Source organism: Mesocricetus auratus, unplaced genomic scaffold (assembly GCF_017639785.1).
Source record: "Mesocricetus auratus isolate SY011 unplaced genomic scaffold, BCM_Maur_2.0 Super-Scaffold_100676, whole genome shotgun sequence".
In the NCBI taxonomy this organism is placed as follows: domain Eukaryota; kingdom Metazoa; phylum Chordata; class Mammalia; order Rodentia; family Cricetidae; genus Mesocricetus; species Mesocricetus auratus.
Genome location: NW_024429266.1, coordinates 49878855 through 49903415, shown reverse-complemented (window position 1 = coordinate 49903415; position 24561 = coordinate 49878855). Strand labels below are relative to the sequence as shown.

The following is a 24561-nucleotide window of genomic DNA, read 5'->3' as shown; positions in this document are numbered from 1 at the left end:
GGCAGATTGTCACATTGTATCTCTAAGGAACCACAGAGAAATTAATGCTGGTATTCAGGTCCCCTTTTCCTTTTCATTTATTGCAGGACCCTGCCCATAAAATGGTGGTGACACCTACATTTATAGTGGACGTTCCCAACTCAGTTAACCTAAACTACAAGTGTCCTGTCAGTCACGCTCAGAGGTGGTTTTCCTTGAGAAATGTAGAATCTGTCATGTAAAATATAGGTATTAATTATCACAACTGATAATCAATTTGGCACTGACTCTTGATCAATAAGAGTATAAGATATGTTAACAAATGGCTCATAACATGTTATTCAACATTTCAACAACCCTGGACATCCTACTTAACCTGAACTATTTACTGATATTAAAGTGATGGTATGCATCCAGGGTAGTAAGCAATTATTACTGTCATTAATACCCTTCTGAAAAACTTTGTGTAAGTCTTTATAAAATCTAAGTACCTCAGATTCATCTTTCATACTCATAACATAAAAGTGTGCTTTATTTGTGGTTATTAATAACTTAAATTTTTAATCTCTGCTTATGTAGTGTGGAATTACTAGAAATATATTAACACTGTGTAGTATGTAAAAGTTTCCACAATCTTTGAATAAATAAATAGCCATATATGAAGAAAAACAGTTATAACCTTAATACTACAATCAAAATGATATCAGACATGATAAAATCAGAGGCAACTGTAGAAGAGCATGAACACTTAATTCACATGTACGTAATGGGTTTGATTTTGGAGTGGCATAGAAATATTTCTTGTGAATTTTAGTCTTTAAGGAATAGCTTAAAATAACAAGCGAGGTAAGGCATGCAAAATAATAGTAGTAAAAACAAATAGGGAAGTAAATACAGTTGAATGAAGTCATTGCTTATTGACATGGAGTTGGAGGTGTCATATGAGCCAGAATTATCTATATAAACAGACTGATTTTTAGTTGAGTAAATAGATTATTAAATTGCCAGTATACACACTCATACAGAAATTCATGAAGATTAAGTGTAGGTATAGGCATCTTATTTGTTATGATAAAATAATTAGGTGTCATGGAACTCTAAGAGTAAGAGACCATTAGGACACTGGGGTAAATTTGTGTTGATCAAGTTTGCTTGTCTGTTTTATGAAGGTCATAAAAATATGATAAAATAATTTCTAGGTCATTTTTATATTAAAAAGTATCTTTCCAGGATATCTTTTAGGAGATAGTGTTTTAATGTATGGCAGGGTTTCAGAATCACAGAAATCTCAAAATTGTGGCCACCTAAACAAGTCAAATTATCAGAATATCAGTTTAAATAATAATATGGATAGGGAATATCTCACAAGGCCCTTCCCCTAGATGAAGAGGTTCTGGGAATTAATGGCTATATAGAGTTGGAGAATCAGTCTTCTCCTTAGATAATTGAGAAAATAAATATGTTATCCAGTTCTAAGCATCATTCCTAAACACATATATGTAGAAGAAAATCTAAATGGATTCATCATGCTCTCAATTACATATACAAGTTTGAGTAGGAAGATGGAGAAGTGAAAAAGATGAAAATACATAATTCACATATTAAATACTCAAAAAATTACCTTGTTTTAAGAACTCAAATATACTACTATTACAGGTGAGAAAAGACTGGAACAACCATTAGAAAGCAGAATAAATAGGAGCTTACTTGTACAGGTTGGCTCAGGATCCCATCTTCCATTGATGCAGATTGAGCGGTCATGTTGCTGCTTTCCAATACATTATGAGCGGTCATGTTGCTGCTTTCCAATACATTTGTAACTCATGTTATCATTATGATTAAAGTAAATCTTATTGGGTTGGATTACCTTTACTGCAGTTAATCTTGGTGATTTACACCTCTCTAGTTGCTCTGTTGCTATGTGAAAATATTTCCAAGAAAAATAAAATAATTACAAGAAGTGAACTAGCTACTACATTAAAATACTATATAGTCAATGTACAATGAAACTTTTATTTATATTTAAAAATTTTGTGAACCAAAATGTTGAAGGACACCATGCAGAAATGGTCTATAGTGTGACAACTAGATCTCAGGTTCACTATTTTACTTCTCAGAGATAGCATGTGTCATGAAAGGATTTGGATACTTGGCAACTGCAAGTACATAGGAAATAATTACCTCAGAAGATCTACATAGGAAAAGATTATGACATAATCTTCTTTGGTCCCATACTTGAAAGATATGAAAATGTTCAAATTTGTTTCTCTCCCATTATGTGATCTTTAGTTTGTAATATAATATATTAAAATAAAATCACTTGTAAATAGTATACAAGAACTTTCTAATTCACATTTTATTTTTGATAGATGTTTTATGAGAAAAGAAAATCTAGGTTAAGTTGTGTAACAAACAAGTGTTTTAACTGATATAAGAAATTAAATGCATGTAGTCACCAACCATCTCCTTTATCTTCCTATTGTATGAGTCTATAACAAGAAATTTCATGTTAGATCATTGTATAATAGAACAATATTAAGTTATAATGATAAGCTCTTCTAGCTAAGAGTTAAGTAATGGATATATTTAGATCTTTTAGTATGCTATATATTTTAATTAGTTAAGATGTGAATTATTTTTGATTTGGCAAATTTCAGCATAGGTTATGGATGACATTTGTTTATAACTTGAAGTTTAGAGTGAAATGTGTATGGATGATGCAAATAAACATAATTAAACAAAATACTATAATTTTTATAAAACATATTTAAAATATTGACCAGAATGGTTCAAGCACTGAAAACTCTAAAGAATTAGACACTTCCTAAAGATTGGTTCACAAGACAATAGAAGCTGTTGTTCTATAAAGGGTAATGAAGAAAGACCTATAGTCAAAAGGACATGGTGATTGTGTAATTCATTTATTTCTGTAAGAATCTCTTATTTTTCAAAAGAAAGCCAAATATATATATATATATACACATATATATATATGAAGAATAATGTTTAATGGAAGTATAAAAATGTTTGTTCCTTAAGGCTAACTTTGTAGTATAGTTTATGATAAATGGAAAAGGTCACATGAAGGTAAGTATAGGAAGATCAACCATTGTAACAAAGCCTCTGAAATATGAGCAAATAATAAAGCAGTATTTTGTGACTTAGAATAGAGAATTAATTTTTCATGACTGATATTATGCCTGGTTTTTCACATATAAAATTATTTGTCAAATAATTTTAAAGCAGTGATGAAAATAGGTTCTAAAGGATTGAAGGTAGGACTTTGACAAAAAAATTGCTTAGCCAAAAAAATTCAAAGATTAATAAGAAGTAGAGGTAGTGATTTACATGACAAATAGTTTACAGAGTTGGTTGGTATTGAGTATAGGGAGAATATACTGCTAGCTCACATAGCCATATCTACCCTTTAAAAAAAAATCCGTGTTTCTCCGGCATTATTCTTCAGCTTAAACTCCATTTAATAGTAAAGACTGGACAACAAGGCCCATGCTGAAGGAATGGAACACTCTTAAGAAAAAAATCAGTTTCAGGGAATACTGGATGTGGGCCCCAAGATGCTTTCAGCTATTCATTAAAGATGTAAAAGTATGGAGAAAGTCATTGTAGAGTGAAGTCATCCATGAAATAATGTTTCCCATCCAATCCCAGACTTTTTGATATAGCTGAGTTCTATAACCAAGAACAGGCCCTGGGCTCCCACTTGCAACATATTGGCTTTGCTTGAAGCATGTTATATAGACATATGCATCATAGAAATTATGAGAGAGGAAATTTTGTTATGAGAGAATATAAAATGAGTGCTTCACATACTTTATTTCTTAACTTTCCAGGACGTGGAAGGAGAATGCCATATAAAAACAGCAATGGTGTTTTTTTTAATTTGTCATATCTTTTCAGACATTAGTATCCATATTTAGACAAAAGACAATTTATAACTAACAATTAGATTTTACTTAAGGTAAATAACAAACATGTACAGATTATTTTCATCTGTAGGCATAAATCAAATTATAAAGTATGAACTCCTGGATTCATCTTATTTAAGAACACATATTTCCAAAAAGAGTACTAACTTCAGAAGTATAAAGTAGCAAATATCTCTGAAATAAAGTTAATGACATATCAATTTGAGGCACACAGACTTACCAATACATTGAGGAAGTTGTGTCCACCTTCCACTAATGCATGAAACTGACCCATGTCCAATCATTGTGAAGTTTTCTATGCAGCTGAACTCCACTGAATCTCCATGGTGATAAGGAGGGACAGAAAACTGGACAAATCCATGCTCAATTTCAGGAATTTCTCCACATGTTCTTTCCTCCTCTGTAGATAAATGGTTCACAAAAGCATATTCAAGATTAAGGCATCACATGAAACACAAAACAGTGTTTAAATATTAGCACTTTAATTACCAACACATATTGGCAAGGTTGTCCACTTTCCATCTACACACTGGATTCTACTGGGTCCCTTCAGCAGAAATCTAGGCTTGCAATCATATTCCACCACCTCACCATGGCCATATTCTTCTTTCTTTGTTCCCTTAGCTTCCCCATTGTGGAGTTCAGGAGGTTGGTCACATGATCCCACTTGATCTATTGGGGAAATACTATGTAAGTATAATGGAAAATGCCCATGTTACAGTCTAAAAATCTAGTAAATAAGGAAATTAAAAAAACATATTACCATATTACTTTTTAACACTTTTCTAAATAAATAATATTTACACATGACTCACATTTTGCAGTAATATATTAAATGTTAAAAAATCATTGTATGTATGTTGAAGGTGTAACAGCATTCAAGAAACTTGATAGCTTTGAAGATACATGCAAACCAGTCATCAGTTTTGTTGAGTCAGTTAGAGTGATTTTCACATTTTCACATTCATGAGCACTATTTTATTTTACAGTTACCACTTTGTAGAAAATATCAGTGTAGCAATCATCTAATCAATCCACTTTAATTTGCTTAATACCTGTTATTGAATTGATTAAAATCTCCTTTCATACAGTTTGGACATATTCTATTCAGTGTGAGGGAAGGTCTAGGCCTAAAAAGATGCCAGGACTTATGGTGATGTAGACAAAATGAAAGAAGTCTTTGTAGTCTCTGCTATCATGTCTGAATGTGTAAACACATTGATTAACACTTTAAGAAACGAGGTAGCCTGGGTTTATCCTTACACATACGAGACTGGGTATTAGTCACACAGCACATGTCTTCTTTGACCGTCTATATTTCTGAATATACTTTGGACTATAGACAAACTAGAAGACTGGTGAGTATTAGGAGAAGGAAAATAAACTTCTGATCCTCATTATCAAATGTATTACATATACTCACCTTTACATATTGGGAAAGTAGGGGACCATCCAAAATCATAACATTGCACTGAATCTGGGCCAACTCTGTGCCTTGGTCGGCAAGAAAATTTCAATATATCTCCAACTTTATATTTTTCTTTCTTAGGAGCAACGTTTAAGTATGGTTGTATTAGGGGAATGCTGCATTCTCTTTCTTGTAAAAGTAAGATAATTAGAATATAAAATTAATCATTTAGAAGTAAGTTTATCTTTCTCATGTACATTTATAGTTAAATATCAGTAAAACTTTTCCCTTTGAAAATGCTGCATAGTAGCTTTAATATACCCTAAATCAATATAGAAATCTCTGAAAAACATGAGATGGGTAATATGTTAGTTATAAAATTGAATAATAAAATCAACTTATTTCACTGAATCTTACTAGCTGCAGGTAGTTATTAAATCTAGAGTCACAATTTCCCTATTTCGACAATACAAAATAGTTCTCTCATGTTTGGAATTAGTGCCATACATTGTGTAAATACTATATTAAAAATTATCTTTAGTTAATATAATTGAGAAAAGTTATCACAAAATCATTTCTAATGTATTTGAAGTTAAGAAAATATAATTAGCTTATTTTAAATGAAAAGATGACGGATCCAAGAACACATCAAAACAATCATTCACCACGATCAAGTAGGTTTCATCCCAGGGATGCAGGGATGGTTTAACATACGAAAATCCATCAACGTAATCCACCATATAAACAAGCTGAAAAACAAAAATCACATGATCATCTCACTAGATGCAGAAAAAGCCTTTGACAAAATCCAACACCCCTTCATGATAAAGGTCTTGGAGAGATCTGGGATAACAGGGACATACTTAAACATAATAAAAGCCATATACAGTAAACCAACAGCCAACATCAAACTAAATGGACAGAAACTCAACGCAATTCCTCTAAAATCAGGAACAAAACAAGGCTGTCCACTCTCTCCATACCTTTTCAACATGGTACTTGAAGTTCTAGCTATTGCCATATGACAACAAAGGGGGATCAAGGGGATACAAATTGGGAAGAAGTCAAACTTTCACTGTTTGCAGACGATATGATAGTTTACATCAATGACCCAAAGAACTCTACCAGGGAACTCTTACAGCTGATTAACACCTTCAGCAAAGTGGCAGATTACAAGATCAACTCAAGAAAGTCAGTAGCCCTACTATATACAGATGATAAAAGGGCTGAAAGAGAAATCAGAGAAACATCACCCTTTACAATTGCCACAAACAACATAAAATACCTTGGGGTAATGCTAACCAAACAAGTGAAAGACCTGTATCGTAAGAACTTTGAATCTTTAAAGAAAGAAATTAAAGAAGCCCTCAGAAAATGGAAAGATCTCCCATGCTCTTGGATAGGTAGGATCAATGTAGTAAAAATGGCAATCCTGCCAAAAGCAATCTACAGATTCAATGCTATCCCCATTAAAATCCCAGCACAATTCTTCACAGACCTTGAAAGAACAATAATCAATTTTGTATGGAAAAACAAAAGACCCAGGATAGCCAAAACAACCCTGTTCAACAAGGCAACGTCCGGAGGCATCACTATCCCTGACCTCAAGCTCTATTATAGAGCTATAGTCCTGAAAACAGCTTGGTATTGGCACAAAAATAGACAGGCAGACCAATGGAATCGAATTGAAAATCCGGGTATTAACCCACACACGTAGGAACATCTGATCTTTGACAAAGAAGCTAAAAATATACAATGGAATAAAGAAAGCATCTTCAACAAATGGTGCTGGCATAATTGGAGACTGGCATGTAGAAGAATGCGGATTGATCCATGTTTATCACCATGCACAAAACTTAAGTCCAAATGGATCAAAGACCTCAACATAAATCCACACACACTGAACCTCTTAGAAGAGAAAGTGGGTGGTACCCTTGAACGAATTGGTACAGGAGACAGCTTCCTGAACATAACACCAGTAGCACAGACAGTGAGATCAACAATTAATAAATGGGACCTACTGAAACTGAGAAGCTTCTGTAAGGCAAAGGACACAGCAAGACAAAAAGGCAGCCCACAGAATGGGAAAAATATTCACTAATCCCACATCTGACAGAGGGTTGATCTCCAAAATTTACAAAGAACTCAAGAAGCAAGTCTCCAAAACAGCTAAGGACCCAATTAAAAAGTGGGCTGCAGAACTAAATAGAGAGTTTTCAATAGAGGAGTCTAAAATGGCTGAGAGGCACTTGAGAAAGTGCTCAACATCCTTAGCCATCCGGGAAATGCAAATCAAAACAACTCTGAGATACCATCTCACTCCTGTCAGAATGGCTAAAATCAAAAACACCAATGACAATTTATGCTGGAGAGGATGTGGTGAAAGGGGACACTCCTCCATTGCTGGTGGGAGTGCCAAGTGGTTCAGCCACTTTGGAAAGCAGTATGGAGATTCCTCAGAAAAATGGGAATAAACCTACCACAAGACCCAGCAACTCCACTCTTAGGCATATATCCAAAAGATGCCCATTCATATAACAAAGATGTCTGTTCCACTATGTTCATAGCAGCTTTATTTGTAATAGCCAGAACTTGGAAGCAACCTAGATGTCCCTCACCCGAAGAGTGGATAGAGAAAATGTGGTACATCTACACAATGGAGTACTATTCAGCAGAAAAAAATAATGGAATCATGAGATTCGCAGGCAAATGGATGACACTAGAAGAAACCATCCTGAGTGAGGTAACCCAGTCACAAAAAGAGAAACATGGCATGTACTCTCTCATATATGGATTTTAGACATAGATCTGGGGAGTGCCAGCCTACAATCCTATGGCCAGAGAGTCTGGGAAACAGAAACTTCATTTAGTGGCTGCTTAAGTACTGAGCTGAACTCAAGAAAGCCAGTATCAGAGAGGGAGGACTGATGATCAAAGGGATTAAGACTGGGCTGGTTTAACCCCCAGAAACAGCTGACCAGACAAAGCTTAACTCTTGAATCCCAGGCATCAGCTTGGGAATCCAGCATGGGACTGATCAAGACCCCCTGAATCTGGGTGTCAGTGAGGAGGCCTAGGTAATCTATTGAGCCTTGGACAGCAGATCAGTACCCATCCCAAGTATACACACGGACTCTGGACTCCCATAGAACAATGTGAGGTGCACTCTCACCCTGAACTCTTGGGGAAGGGTCTAGGCCCTGCCCTATATGAAATGACAGACTATGGACACCCCCATGGAGGGCCTCACCCTCCCTGGGGGAATGAGGGGATAACGGGGGGGATGGGGGGAGGACACGGGAGGAGGGGAGGGAAAGGGAGAGGGACCTCGAACTGACTTGTGAAGCAACCTTGTTTCTTATCTAAATTTAAAATGGAAAATAAAAAAAAATAATATGCTTAAAAAAAAAGAAAAAAAATGCAAAGGCATATTCAAAGGAAAAAAAATGAAAAGATGAAATAAGAAATGTGCAAAAAATTTACATTACTGCAAATTATTTTGTTGTACTTCCAATTCTAATTAATAATTATCAGTTATTGTGACTCAAATTAAGAATGTGTAGTATTACCCATAATATGACTTTGTTCAGCATTACCAAAAAAAAATTTAAATACTATTTTTCTCCCTTGAAATATCCTTTTTTTCAATTTATAAGTTAAAATTGACAATTTTTAAAGTAAGGTGATACATAAAAGATAACTGATATTTTCAAAAGTCAAGTGTTAGTACATAATCAGCAACAGATTTAAAAGTCATTCTTTAAAACTATTACCTAAGGAAAAACATAAGTGAAGAATCAAAACAAAATACCCCCAAACTTATATTGGGTTGGCAATAGAACACTCTGAAGAATGGCATATGTTAAGTGTGTTAGACCCTCTAGGAACATTCCCCAAATAGTACCCTTGTTTTAAAATTGAGTTTTAGGTTAACTGAAAAAAAATCACTCTGAACAAGACTCAAGACGAATCTACTAAAATAATTACTGTGGGGATGTGAAAGCCAGCCATACCTGAGAGTACTGTGGTATTGCCTTCCCAGAAATGAATTTCTCTATCTCATGTATTAGCGTATTCAGACCTGTATAATAATAGCTAAACAAATTTAACATGGAATCAAGCATCTCTTAAGGGCTGTTGACCTTTTTTCCTAACATGCCTGTATGATTCTAGTGGCCTTCAGGTAAGAATGGGATAATTGGAACTTGCCCCCAGTCCACCCACAAAATCTGTTCTATCTTCCCTTCCAGTGGATATTGATGCATCCCCCCTCAGCACCCTCCTTGTCACTTAGCCTCTCTGGGTCTGTGGATTGTAGCATGATTATCCTTTGCTTAACAGGTAATATTCACTTATAAGTGAGTATAGGTCATGTGTTGTCTTTCTGGGTCTGGGTTGCCTGTCTCAGGATGTTTTTCTAGTTCCATTCATTTGCCTGCAGATTTCATGAGGTCATCTTTTTCTAACAACTGAGTAATATTGTCTAAATGTGAAAGACTTGAGGTTATCAGGCTTCAGGCTGACTACCCCAGTGACATCCCGAGCTCAATAACCAGACAGTTGGATGCAAACCACAGGAGGTTTATTGTTTACACAGGCATCTGTGGGCACTCCAGCTGCCTTAGCTAGCTGAGAGCTCTGGGCTTTAGGACAGTTTTCTTTTTATATACATAATTTTGGCAAGCAAAGCAATAGGGGTATTGTAAAATGCAGAGCCACTGCAGGTGCAGATCTGGGCAAGCAATAGGGATATTGTAAGAAGCGTGGGCATAACTCATCCTTCCTGGAGAAACCACAAGGTCAAAATTAAACTTATCTTAACAGCCTTCCGGTGTTCCTGCATCAGCACTCCAATTCAACCTTGTTCCCTGTCTAGGGGATGGGACCTTGGGGAATTTTCCACTGAGACAACATTCTGAGTCTCAAAAAAAAGGGGAGGGTATTGAGGTTTTTCAAATGTACTCCATTTTTATTCCTTATTCAGTTGAGTAATACCCAGAATTTTCCAGTTTCTAGTTATTATGAATAAAGCTGGTATGAATGCAGTTGAGCAAGTGTCCTTCAGGTAGGATGGAGAATCTGATGGGTATAAGCCCAAGAATAGGTCTTGAGGTAGATTGATTTCCAACTTTCTGAGGTACCACCAATCTGATTTCAATAGTGGCTGTACAAGCTTGCACTCCCCCCAACAAAGGAGGAATGCTCCTCTTGATCCACATCCTCACCAGCATGAGCTACCACTTGTGCCATAATCTAAGCCATTCTGAAAGTTGTAAAATAGAATTTCAAAGTAATTTGGATTTGCATTTCCCTCATGGCTAAGAATGCTGAACATTCCTTTAAGTGTTTCTGGCCCATTTGAGATTCTGCTGTTTATATTTGTACCCCACTTTTAAAATAGGATTGTTTGGTTTGCTGATATTTAGATACTTGAGTTCTTCATTTATTTTGGAAATTAGTTATGGATGTGGAGTTGGTGAAAATCTTTTCCCAAATCCAGCCACAAAACCTTTAACCTACAATCTGCCCTGCTTTCAAGATGAGCTGAAATGAGAAAATGGTGATTCAGAGCTTGTTGAAGTAGCCAATCAATGACTGGTGAAACTGAGGCCTGAAACTTGAGAGGGAGCCCATGTACAACACTGCCTGGATAGCCAGGAACCAGAAACTAGATGGCTCAGAAACCTAGAGAAGAAATAAACATTACTGACAAAAACAAAAGTCAAAGAAATTATTCCTGATGATATACTGCTATAGTCATAGATTGATGTCTAGACCAATTATTGGAGAGACTTCACACTTGATGGGAACAGAGGTAGAGACCCACAACCAAACATTTGGACAAACTCAGAGAACTCCATAGAATATGGGGAGAAAGGATTGTAGGGGCCAGAAAAAGCATGACCCACATAATTAACTAAGCAGGCCTCATAGGGGCTCACAGAGACTGAAGCAGCAATTATGGATCCTGAATGATTCTGCACTACGTCCTCTGTATGCATGCTATGACTTTTTATCTTGGGGTCTTTGTAGGACTCTGAACAGTATCAAGGTTGGCTATCTGTAACACCTTTGCCTGCTTGTGGGACCCTTTTCCTCCTAGTTGATGCCTAGTGCTGCCTTGACATGAGAGTTTGTGCATAGTGTTATCATATCTTGTTATGCATTGCTCAGTTGATATCACTGGGAGGCCTGCTCTTTTCTGAAGGGAATGGGAGGAACAGTGGGTCTGGGGGAGACTGGTGTTAGGGGAGCAGGGAGGAGTACAGGGAGGGGAGGCTGTGGTCAGGATGTACTCTATGAAAGAAGAATAAATAAAAAGAAAAAGAATAGGATAATGGTATTCCTGTTGTAAGGTATTTAACAGTTTCTTTTGCTTTCATAGAGCTTGCTTATCTCCGGGTGACAGGAACAAAACAGTCTTTTTATTACTATATAATGGGAAAGAGAAACAATTGAGGGGAGTAAACACTTCTTGTCCAGCTATGGATCCCATAGATAATTGCAATAACCTGTTAGAACCCAATTAACAGCAAAACTCCACTTTTGTTCAGGTTTGTTCTTCTCTGAGCTGTTACCCATAATTTCTTCAGAATAGACTTCAGCCCCCAAACCCTTATGTAGGTATCAATTCTCTTCTTAGACTAAGGCCAAACCACAAACATTCAATCAATACCCTGCCGAGTGATCAGCTCTGCAGAGTCTGGGTCACCGAACCACAGGATCCCCTCATAGTCTAAAAGTGCACCACTGTGGAAAGTCCCCAACCACCACCCCTGTATTACATTATGGTAGGATGGAACTCGGGAACTGTCTTTCTGTGCTTTTTTCCCCCAATAAACCTGGCTACTGCACTGGCGTCTGGGATGTGCTTTGGAACCACAACCATGCTGCTCCTATATCAATTTTTCTAAATAAATTTTACCTTGCTCAAATTCAGTCTTCCATTCTGGATTATTCCAAATTCTCAGACCCTATTAGGGCATCTTTTGATACCCACATTTATAAAACTTCCCTTTAGCCCCCAATGCTAGGGTATGTTGCTTGGCTCTAAGGCTGCTTTCCTTCTCTAGCAGTAAGAATAAATTCCTTTATTCTAGATTTAAGTTTAATATCTTTGGTCTTTACCAGTGTGTTTGAATGAAACTATATTACAATCATCTATAATTGTTCTTTTATTTGTAGCTATAACTGTTTATGTATTTTTGATTGTTTTACACAGATTATCAGATTAAATTATCATAATAATCTGTTTTAAAGTGAAATAAATCTCTCCCATATCTGACCCAGTTGCTGCATTTATACAGAGGCCATAACTTGTGAGATGTACTTTAATTACTGTGTGAAGTGATACACACTGAAGGAGAAATGTTTCTCTCTGTCTGAAAGATTCCTACTACTGATGTATGAAAATAAATCAATTTATATTTTTTGTTTATTGTTCTTTAGACTTGCTGTAAGTGAAAAACCTCGGCATCAAAGCGCCGGGCACTGAACCGAACCCTCTGCCCAAGAACCGGGGCCAGACCACTGGCTGCAAATGCAAGAGGTGATTTATTGAGTACACAGGCGCCTGCGGATGCTACTGCAACTCGGGTGCAGAGCATCCCGGGCTTGTAGGGAGTACACTATTTATGGAGTTTTAATGATTACATAAGTATCAGCATAGCAACAGATATTTCATTGGCTACTGAAGCATGGGCTGAGATCATCTGGGGGGGCAGGGGTAGTTGCCAAGGACTAGGTTTCCTACATGAAAGACCCTGGCATGCTTCAACAATTAGTATCCGGGTCCTATGATTGCTACAGTGATCAGACACAATTGGGGGCCAGGGTAGTTGCCAAGGACTAGGTTTTCTAGTATTGTCATATGAAAGTTCCCAGCACGCTTCAGCAATTATTATCCGGGTCCCATGACTGCTATAGTGATCACAGACATCCTGTTTTGAGGGTGAAACACCTGGTCTGGGTTTCTTTCATTAGGCAACGGCCTGGCCTTGCTTTTCTTTTCCTAGGGGGTCCTAGGTAGGGGTCTTTCATTCCCCTCTTGTTCTTGTGCATAGGTAGAATCTTTTACCTATTGTCCAGCCCTCTCTACTTAAGGTTTACTTATGGTTCCATCTGTTTGAGGGCATGGTATTGTTGAGTTAGGACTAAGGCTTGAATTATTGTTTGTGAATGTAGGGCCCAAAGGTTAGGAGGCCCATAAGAGTAGAGACTAGTGTAGCGAACCAGGGGGATTTGTTAAACCAACCCTCATACCAGTATTGTTGGGATTTAAATTTTTTTCTGACGAATAGTGAGCCTCTCCTTGAGTTTATCCAGAGTTTTGGTTACTACCTCAGTCTTGTCTGCATAAAAACAACATTCCTCTTTGAGAGTGGCACATATGTCTCCCCCTCTTATTATACTGTTCCCTATGTAAGGGAATTTTTTTCTTTTGACTTTGCATCTCAACCAGGGGAAAGAGGCCGATGTATTCCTTTCCATGTTACTTCTTGCTGACTTTGGGACGAAGTTAGGGGACCCAAGAAGGCTGAAATGCAAGTCAAAAGCAAAAAGGGAATTTAGGCAATGGGGTATCTATCCAGGAGCAGCTGATTGGCAGACTGTGTTGAAGAGACAGGGGGTGTCCACATCAGCTGAACTGGTTCACATCCACAGCAAGTCTAGGGCTCGCAGTCTTTAGGAGCAGGCTGTGGTCAGCAACTGATGTTCAGATGTGTTTGCCAGAAGTGGAAACCTGTTTAAGACATGTTTAAAACTGCGAACAGAAGTTAAAACTTATGTATTTAATTGGAACTCCTTAGACCCATAGTATTAGTGATCAGGAAGGTCAGGAATCCCATGACCAGGAGAGAAAATCTCATTCTCAGGAACAGACAGGTGGGATAACTGGCTGTACTTATCTGGAGTCCTCTTTGACCTGTGAGAAGTGGATCCAAGCTGTATGACTTTTGATCCTCTGAAGCCTATATAAATTTTGTTATATAAAAGGACATAAAGGTTATAGGTACAGTAGCATTATCAATTGGTACTGAACTCTACATTGTAGAAAAAGCAGATATCTGGGTATCTGTATTTTGTCCTAGCAGAAACTACAGATTTGGGCTAGTAGTGTACATTTGTCTTCTGTCCAGGGAGCCAAGTATGAATTGGACAGAGGTATCTATGGCATGATGAAAAGCCCTTTATGTTTATACTTAGATGACAACCAAAATAAACTTGAAAACCTTGAGCTTATGACTGAACAAGTATTTACATCCTTTGATCCTTATTGAGACATATTAAGGCTTGATTTTTACATAAATAAAACGAGTTATCAACCTGACTATAGTCTTGTGGATTTGACTGCCTAATGCCAAGCTGACAACAATTAATACTTTTAGAGATCCGAGAAGGATAAATTTTATACAGTCTTCGAATCTATTAAAAAGTGCCAGGTACCAGTCCATATACAGCCATACCCAAGTCTCCTCTATTAGCACTGGAGGCACAAGTATCAGGAACAGCATCAATCTCTACCAGGCCTGTAAGGTGAGTTTTCTTTCTCTCTGTGGAAGAGGGACATGGAAACGACTGACCTTGTTTTGTCTCGGCAAAAGGGGTGCAATCAATTTTCCAGTGTCCAGCAGCTTTGTCCACATTCTGGGCCAGGTCCTAGCAGCAGCAGGTGTCACCTTTGGGCATCTTGCTCACTGGTTAGAGTTAACACAATCCAGGTGTAGGGACCAGGGTGCCTCATAATCTTCTTTGGAGACTTTGGGTCACTGTTAGGATCTGGCAGTCTGTCTGATATTATAAACTTTTAAATTAACATTTTAAATGCCATGTTCTTCAGGTCTCTGAAGTATTAGAGGTTTGTCTGCCTTAAGCTTAACTGTTAAAAGTATAAACTTTATTAACCTTTATAAAACTAGAACTATATATTGTTAGGTCTAGCTTTAAACATTTTAACAGTATAAATATCTTATAACCTTATAAATTGAAAACATTTTAAAAACTTCTGAAATCCCTTAATGTTTTTTTATTGAAAATTAAAATACATTTTAGGCCTTTAAACCCGTTATTATCTGGGTAACTGTTAAATTATAAAACTTAGCATTCCTGTGTATAAAAGCATTAACATTTTAAATCTGAATAAAAACTTGTTGATAGGATGGTACCTCATAACTTTCATGTGGTCACCTTTAGTTAAGATGGTGGATCAGGTATCTCTTTTAAAAATGGCTACCAGCCAGCCATGTGGCCAGCTTGGCATGTGACTGACTGTAAAACAGTGGCAACCTGCACCACTTTGGTTTTAGCTTTATGCTTGTAATAAAACTTAGATTATGACAGAAAATACAGATAGAACTTTTTAACAAAACAAGCATACATAATTTTTGAGAGATTAATTTTTAAAATTTAGCATTTGTAAAAATGAAACATCATAGTAAACAGCTTACATTTTTTTCTCTTGTAGTTATAACTTTAAAGCCATTTAGTTTCTGTGGAAAGACCAGATCTGGCCAAATGGCTTACCTGCTCCAGCCCTGTGTGTTTGAGCAGGGAGCTCTGGTGGAGGGAAAAGCTGGCAGATGGCTCCTTTGCCAGCACGCCATTTGCATGGGGCAGAGAGACAGAAAGAGAGAGAGACCCCATCCTCACATCCTGCACACCTCAAAGGCAGGCAGGTGAGGACGGAGCAGGCTCAGCTGTGAGGGCTGCAGGAGCAGTTGGAGAACAGAGCAGCTGCCTCACTGCATGCTCAGGGATAGGAGACCCTGCTGCAGCATGCTCTATACCATGGCACATGGCGGGGAGACTTTTGCCCAGCATGCCATGTGTTTAGGGCAGCAAGAGAAGACCCCTGACCTGCACCATGTGTATAGGCGGGCAAGAACAGAGACAGAGGGACACGATGGGCCAGTGACTAGCTAGGCTTGGCCAAAGTCCTCAGCCACAGGACCAACTTATAAAAAGAAGTGTTTAGTTACTGAACCTGGGGCATATTAGATACTCAACCAATTGTACACACACATAAAAAAAATTGGCATGCAACAGCTGTCTTAATGTGAAAGTCACCTTATCAACAGGGTTGAAAAATTATTTATCCTGAACATGAAAACCTATTAGCAAATTTAAATTAACTTTACAAAACTTGTTACTTGTAGTTTTCCCCTTGTAATATTTCTATGAAAACTGCATCATCTAGGAGTAGATGATGATCTGGAGCTGGGACAGGGACCAAGGATGAAGAATGGGGTAGGGGAGGAGCTGACAGTTTTCTCCGAGACTGCCTTCAGAGGAGGTCAGAGAGTCACAAACCGGGCTGCCCATGTCGGGGGTCTTTAGCCAAATTTTCCCAAATAACAATGTATGCTATCTGGTCCAGGTGTCCATGGGGTCCCTTGTCAAAGACCCGATCCTAAACCTGTAAGATAATTTCTAGGTTAAAGGTCCAATCCCGTGGCCAGCCCACTTCGAAGGTTGGCCACTCAGATGTGCAGTTTATACTGGTTAGAGGCACGAATCTGCACTTCATTCCAGTGATCTAAAGTAAGGCTCAAAGGGGTGGTTATGGTTTGTCCCATGCTTGAATCAGAAAACTCAAAATACAAAGACAAATAGACGAACAAGACAAATAACACAATTAAGCAACTCACAACGAGACACGCTGCGTGCTTTCGGCAGAGAACCGAAAGTAAATACTCAGACGGGTCAACAGGAGTAGTGGTCCCGTTTTTCCCTTTTCAGGCCCGTGAGCTCCAAACAATTGAGCTCTCCAGATCCCTGGCACGTCTGCCAGGGTGGCGGGGGGAGAAATCTGGGCTCGTCAGCCCCTTCTCAAGCCGCCCTAGTTACTGAATGACTACGTAGCCAACCTGCTCGGAGACAGATCAACATACATACATATAACAAAGAACAAAGCAGACAGGGTGCCGGCTAGCTTACCTCCCGGTGGCACTGGTGGTTCTGGGGCAGAAATCTCGGTGGAAGCTCCAATGAAAAACCTCGGCATCAAAGCGCCGGGCACTGAACCGAACCCTCTGCCCAAGAACCGGGGCCAGACCACTGGCTGCAAATGCAAGAGGTGATTTATTGAGTACACAGGTGCCTGCGGATGCTACTGCAACTCGGGTGCAGAGCATCCCGGGCTTGTAGGGAGTACACTATTTATGGAGTTTTAATGATTACATAAGTATCAGCATAGCAACAGATATTTCATTGGCTACTGAAGCATGGGCTGAGATCATCTGGGGGGGGCAGGGGTAGTTGCCAAGGACTAGGTTTCCTACATGAAAGACCCCGGCATGCTTCAACAATTAGTATCCGGGTCCTATGATTGCTACAGTGATCAGACACAATTGGGGGCCAGGGTAGTTGCCAAGGACTAGGTTTTCTAGTATTGTCATATGAAAGTTCCCAGCACGCTTCAGCAATTATTATCCGGGTCCCATGACTGCTATAGTGATCACAGACATCCTGTTTTGAGGGTGAAACACCTGGTCTGGGTTTCTTTCATTAGGCAACGGCCTGGCCTTGCTTTTCTTTTCCTAGAGGGTCCTAGGTAGGGGTCTTTCATAAGTACTACTCATCTTAAGTGGACTTGATAATAATAGTTTGGACACATCACATAATAAAACACTCTCAGGAACATTTGAAATAAGCTTGGATTTTGTTCAGTTCTATGCTGCATGGTTGAAGCTAGAATAGTTAATAACACTAAACTGCCATACTTCATTCACTTTTTGGAGACTTACATTGTTGTGACAAATTCCTATCTGGGCATTCACAGTGTCATTAGTCATCATTAAATTTGAACTCTAACACTATCTTTATCATATCAGTTTTTATTGTAATCTTGGACACTCCCATTTCCTTGTCTCTGGTTCCCATTTCCTCCCTTCTGGTTCCCATTCCCCTGTCAGGACTGAAGACATTGGAAAATACATGGTCATTTGTTTTGTAACAGTTTCCTTGAGATGGAATCATTCCATCCTGCAAAGAAACTCCTTAATCAGGAAGGTAAACAGCTCAAAATAGCTTCAGTAAGTTCCTGAAAGTAACCAGATTTAGGAAGCCCCTTCTTCCAGAGGAAACAAACTAGGTTGCTGAGAGTGATTTTCAAGCAAGCAAAGCTGAAAAGAAGAATCAGACAACTGTAGATGAAAAAAAAATGAAGACTCTGATACAACACCAGTTGCCTGGTAAGGATTTAGACTCAGTCAATTGGAAAAGACACTCTCCAACTTATTGGCATGCCTGCAAGTGGTGTAGTGATCTCCAGTGTGCTTTTGTGAGCTGTCAGCCATGATGGGTGGGCTTTGATAATTCAACTGTCTTTGAGCCATTTCTGCTCCTATAAGGAACTTCTTACCCATATTTCTGTAAGCAATCCCAATGAAACTCACTGCTCACAAAGTTGGACTTTGGTGGTATCTGTTCATTTGTCTGTCACAGGCTCTATATTTGGGGTAAGTAGATGTTTGTGTATTGTCTCCACAAGAAAAGTTTTGTCACATAACAAAATTGTACATTTAACTTCATATTAATTATAATTTTATATTTGTAATGTTATCACTGGCCCTAAGGCCATGGGTTACCCAAATGTTGCCTCACTGAGCTAAAAGCCAGGCCCTTGCATTTTATTTGTGTTGTATTGTAGAAAGCTCTGATTTCATAGCTTTGAATTGCTTATAATCAGAGAGAAATTAATAATCATGATTTGTTAGTTTGATGTTTTTTGTTTGTTTGTTTGGGGGTTACTTGTTTCTGTTTGATTGTTTATGATAGGTGTAAGCGTTTTGCCGGGATGGGTCAGGACAGGATGGAGCAGGAGTGGGTCAGGTATTCTGGCACTCAGGAGTCACAGAATACTCAGTGTTACACAGCTCAGGTGGAAAGGTATCCTGGAGCTCGGGAGCCAAGGATACTGAGTGTTACACAGCTCAGATGTAAAGGTATCCTGGAGCTCAGGAGCCAAGGACCACCACAGGTTGCAGTAAGCTTGGCAGCTTACAGCCTTGCCTCAGAGAAAGGCTTCTCCGGTGTGTCAGCTCCGCTCCGGTAGGACAGGGTCTTCCAGCTGGGGATGTCTGCCTAGTGTAGCAGTTTTGCTCCGCAGGAGGTTTCTCGGGCGAAGTTGCTACAGTTCAGCTCTGCTCCTGGAGAGCGGAGAGCGGAGAGCAGGGAGCCGGGAGCAGAGTGTAACAACTCTGCTCTGCCAAGGAAGGTTTCCCGGGCAAGTGTTACAGCGCTGCTCGCTCTGCTCTGCTCTGCCCAGGGTCGCCTCTGCTCTGTCGCCGCAGCAAAAGAAGATCTTCACCCGAAGCTCATCCAAAGGTGTTTATTGGAAGACAGCTGGACCAGCCAAGCTGAACATACACAGGGTTTATATAGGGATTGGGGAAGTTTTTCCAGAGTAGGGATTGGTCCAATTTCAGTGCTGAGCTCAGATTGGCTAGAGCTCTGCTCTGGGATTGGTTACTTTTTTACACAGGATTAGGGTCAGATTTGGCTCTGGTTTCAGGGCCAAATTGTGTTTCTTTCTCTGGTCCTTTTTAGCCTTTTGCCTCCAACTTTAGGGCCAGGGTACATTTCTTTCACTGACTCTGATTCCAGGGACAAAGTGTGTTCCTTTGGCACTGGTTTTAGGGTCAGGGTACATTTCTTTGGTTGTGGTTGCAGGGCCAAAGTGTGTTTCTTTGGCTCTGCTCAGGGTGTGTTTCTTTGACTGGTCCCTTTTCCCTACAATAGGTCTTTAGAAAAAAAGTCTGAGCCTACTTCTGGGTTTGGAAACATACCAAATCCCATCAAACTCTAAACCCAAAGTTTCACCAAACTCTACCCTGGAAATCTACACAAAAACAAACAAACAGCAAATAAAACACCTATGTAAAACCAAATCCTGATCAGTCCCTACTGTTCTTCTCCAAGTAGAGGTAGCTGCATTCCTATTGTAAATCCCTCAAGGTGTATGAGTGGCCTGGCCTCACCCGAAGACTGATATAATTGCTGTCTCTAGCCTTTTGAGACACTGGTTGCCAAGTTCTGCCCTGAAGAAATAGAAAGCCCAAGATCAGGTCATAAAGTTACCTATCCCTGAGCTTGATCCAAGATTAGGCCACAGAATCCCACCAATTCCTGAGTTTTCCAAGAGATCAAGCCACAAAACTCCATCAATCCCTGAGCTCAATATCCCAGCAATCACTGAACTTGCCCCAAGATCAGTCCAAAAATTCCCACAATCCCAGGCCACCCTGGAAAGCTCTGCTCTCACCTGAAGACACTCTGTGTAAACAGACCTTATGCTCAGTTCTTTGCTGCTTCTCTCTCAAGCAAAGGCATCCACCCTTTTAAGTTTTTTTCAATAAATCTCATGTGAGGTTTGTTGTGCAGTGTGACTTTGTGATAATCCTTGACTCCCAGACTACCAGGATGCCTACTCTACATATGGTGTCAGCAGGTGGGATATGAATTTCCACATAGAATGACAAAATACAGGGATTTTAGAATCAAAAGAACAGAGAGAAGCCCAGCTTCTTGGTAGCATCATTTTTCTCAGGTAGGCTCTCTTTTGCTAGCAACACTGACTCAGCATAAGCAAACAAACAAACAAAAACCCAGTAAGTTTCTTTTAAGAGGTTATGCTAACAGTTGAATGGTATACATGAGCATCTGGCAGTAGCAGTGACCATATCTCCAAGCCAGCACCATGCTGCTGGATGTCAGCACAGAATGAGGCAGTGAGCAGGAGTCAAACTTACCCCTGCTATGTTGGAAATCCAGAGGCTGTTTCCACTTTTATTTTAGCAATGTTCTTTAGCCTATGTAAGACACATGGCCAGAAAAATATAAAAGCTTTATAGTAAAGTCAGATTCAGATGTAGAAAAATATAGGTAGACTTGGGAGAGTAAAAGAAACAAGAAAAAAATAAAAATAAAGTAGCTGCGTGTGGTGGCACACACCTTTAATCCCAGCACTGGGGAGTAAAACATAAACAAAGAGAGTAGCTGGGTGTAGTGGCACATGCCTTTAATCCCAGCACTCCAGAGGTGGAGGCACGTAGATTTCCAAAGAGATAGCCTGTCTCAGGGATAAATAAATAAAAGTAAAAGAAATAGAGTAATATAAGCGACGTAAAGATGAAAAATACACAGAGAGTCTGGATAGTGTATACTATTGGGTTTTTCAGTTTTGTGATTGCTAAAGGGGGAACAACTGCTAAAGACACTTAATCATAAATGCTGCTGAATTAATCCAACTCACATATTTCAAAAATGCTTTGACTTCTAGCTTTAAATGTAAGGACAGGTTACTTGGGAAAAGAGTTTTTGTTTATGTTTCCATAGAAAATGGAAAGCTGTGGATTCTTTCCAGGCTTCTGTGGTTTGAGGAACCAAGACTCCCAGAAGCAATGGCCCTGGTGATCCAGCATCTGAAACAGCTGAGACAATACAGCCTTAAGGACTACAAAAAAGGACTTAGACATGTTTCTGAGTTCTGACATGATCCCCATGGCATGGAGAGCACCCCCTATCAGCAGGAAGCAGTTTGAAATCAGCAACGTCCAAATTTCCATATTGTTTATAAAACTTTGTTTTCATTTGAATGGGGTTGCTTATAATTGGTTAATAATCACAACCAATCTCTTTTTAATGATGAAAGGGGTATTATTGTATGGAAATGAATACTCAGCATGGGTATAGTTTTTCATTTGTTGATACAAATTCAAGTTCAATTTTGTGATATATATATTTCTCCTCTTGATTGAGTATTGTGCTTATACTGATTTTTTAAAACATAATGCATAGTTAAATACAGACTATAGATAGTTACTTATAGTAGTCAGAATTTAGAGTTAGGTAAGTTGAGTTTTTTAGAAATATATTTAAGATAGATAGTCTTCAAACCTTTAAAGGCCTTCAGAAAATGGCATTTTAAAATGGTTTAGAGTTTTTCTTGACAATGAGAAGTGTCTGCTCCTGGCAGTACCAATTACGTCTGAGAGGAAGATGGCCATCGAAGAAACTCATTGTGGAGTTTACTTTCAACATCACAAGAATAGCCATTTGGGCAAGAAACTGCTCTTGCCTGGACTGCTTGACGGTTGCTGTATAAACTGGACATGCAGGGCCCATAGGAAAGTGACAGCTGAACTCAAACAGTCCTACAGGGTTCCTGCTTCATGGAAGAGTCTGCCAGACTTTCTGAAGGACACAGAAAATGACTGACAGACTGCCAATGTAGATGGGCAGCTTGAAATTTCCTGCTTTGTTGAGAAGTCTTCCAGACACACTGTGGCCTATGGGCTGAAGATGAATGCCCCAATGTTACAAAGGAATTTCTGGTGGCTGTCCAGGTAGCGAGATGTCTCTGTCAATTCTAGTGTTTATGTATATCTTTCTGTGGTCTTTGATGGAGTTGAAGACAGATAGTTGTAGTTATAGTTTTCCTTAGTTATGATAAAAGATAAGTTACATATAAAACTTTAGACTCACAAAGATAGGATAGATGATGTCTTCTTTAAATTTTACTAAATGTTAATGGACTAAATATTGTAACTATACTTCTTACTTGATAACTATGTTATTTTATATGCATTGCTTGACTATGTTAAAGTTAAAATCTTTCTTTGTATTTTAGACAGAAAAGAGGAGATGTTGGGAGATGTCATTCTGTAAAAATGTGTCTGATTGGTTTGAATAAGGCACTGTTGGCCAATGGGAAAGCAAGATAGGTGGGACTAGGAGTCGAGGAGGATTCTGGGAAAGAGAAACAGAGTCAGACACAATGTAGACTGCCAGAGGAGTAAGAGGTCCAGACCGTTTTCTCCGGTAAGAGAAATACTTTGGTTAACAATTATGGGATAAACACTTATGTCAGAGCTAGCCAGTAAGAAACAAGCACATGGCCAACAGCTTAATAATTAATATAGCCTCCTGTGTATTCATTTGGGACTGATGCAGCTCTGAAACCAGGCTGGCAGGAAGACAACACTTCACATTTCCTTTAGTTTACATTAAATGAGAATGAAGATTCTAGGAAATTCAACTTGTAGTAACACATAAACACTTATTTTCATTTTGTGAAAATATATTCTAGAGAAAACAATACTCACCATAACATGAGGGTAAATCAGACCAGCCATCAGCATTGCATGTTATGGAGCCTTTGGTATGCTTATGTTTGTTTTCATATCCAGCATAGCATTCATATTCTATTTTGTCATTGAGTTTAAACCATGTGTTGTTGTTTTTAGTTCCAGCATTCTCAAATACAGGTCTATCACAAGACTCTAATGCATAATGAAATAGAATATTTTATTTCTAAAGTGTCAATAGATAATCAGAGTAATTCCAACAAGAACAAAAGTACTTATAGGCTAATTTATTTTGGGCCAAAGAATCTTTCACTAGATTTAAAACTATGTTATATTTTAAAGTATTGAAAAGGGAAATGAATTGATATTCTAAATGCAGGAATGAGTCCAAAAGGAAAACCAATTAACAATGTGCATGTTTTCTTGAAGTTCGAAACTCATCTTTCAAATAAAATACCATCACCTAAAAGAAGAAACTCTTATACATCATCAGTATAATGGCAGCAATATGATGAAGTACTCACTAGTGCATGAGGGTTGAGCTGACCATCCATTTTGGAGGCAGGTAATTGGTCCTGATGTTTCTCCATCCGGTGTTATATATCCTGGCTTACACTTGAACTGTGTTTTTTTTATTTAGAGCATATGTATAATCAGATTCCGAAAGAAAACCATTCTCAATTTCTATATCTGACTTTGAACATGTCTCTAAAAGGGAAAATATTAAGAAAAACTTGAGTGTATAACAGTAGCTTAAGGATTCACAAGATAAAAAGATACTAAAAATAGCCATTAGTTGCCTGGCAGTGGTGGCACAATCCTTTAATCCCAGCACTTGGGAAGAAGAGGCAGAAGGATCTCTGTGAGTTTGAGACTAGTTGGTCTACAAGAGCTAGTTGCAGAACAGCCTCCAAAGGCACATAGAAAGCCTACTTTGGACCCCCATAAAAACAGCCATTAGTTATTTATATATGAAGACCTGGAATAATCAACATCATTTAAATTGCTGGGCCAAAGAAAACAAATCGTGGGTTTAAGGATAGTTCTCAGTTAAATTTTTTCTAATGAAGAAATAATTAAATTACTTATAAACTCTTCTAAAAATATATCAATTTTGGTGAAGTGAATCAATAATTCT

The 24561-nt window shown here is 38.5% G+C and overlaps 1 protein-coding gene across 1 annotated transcript in view; it reads right to left on the bottom strand.

Annotated features, from left to right (window-relative positions):
* Positions 1-24561, bottom strand: part of LOC110339729 (complement factor H-like) — a 67239-nt gene that overhangs the window by 14216 nt on the left and 28462 nt on the right. The window contains 7 exon segments of the mRNA XM_040737035.1: positions 1687-1896; positions 4147-4326; positions 4416-4598; positions 5350-5523; positions 23442-23618; positions 23948-24056; positions 24058-24131. Of these exon segments, the coding sequence (XP_040592969.1) occupies positions 1687-1896; positions 4147-4326; positions 4416-4598; positions 5350-5523; positions 23442-23618; positions 23948-24056; positions 24058-24131 (1107 nt within the window).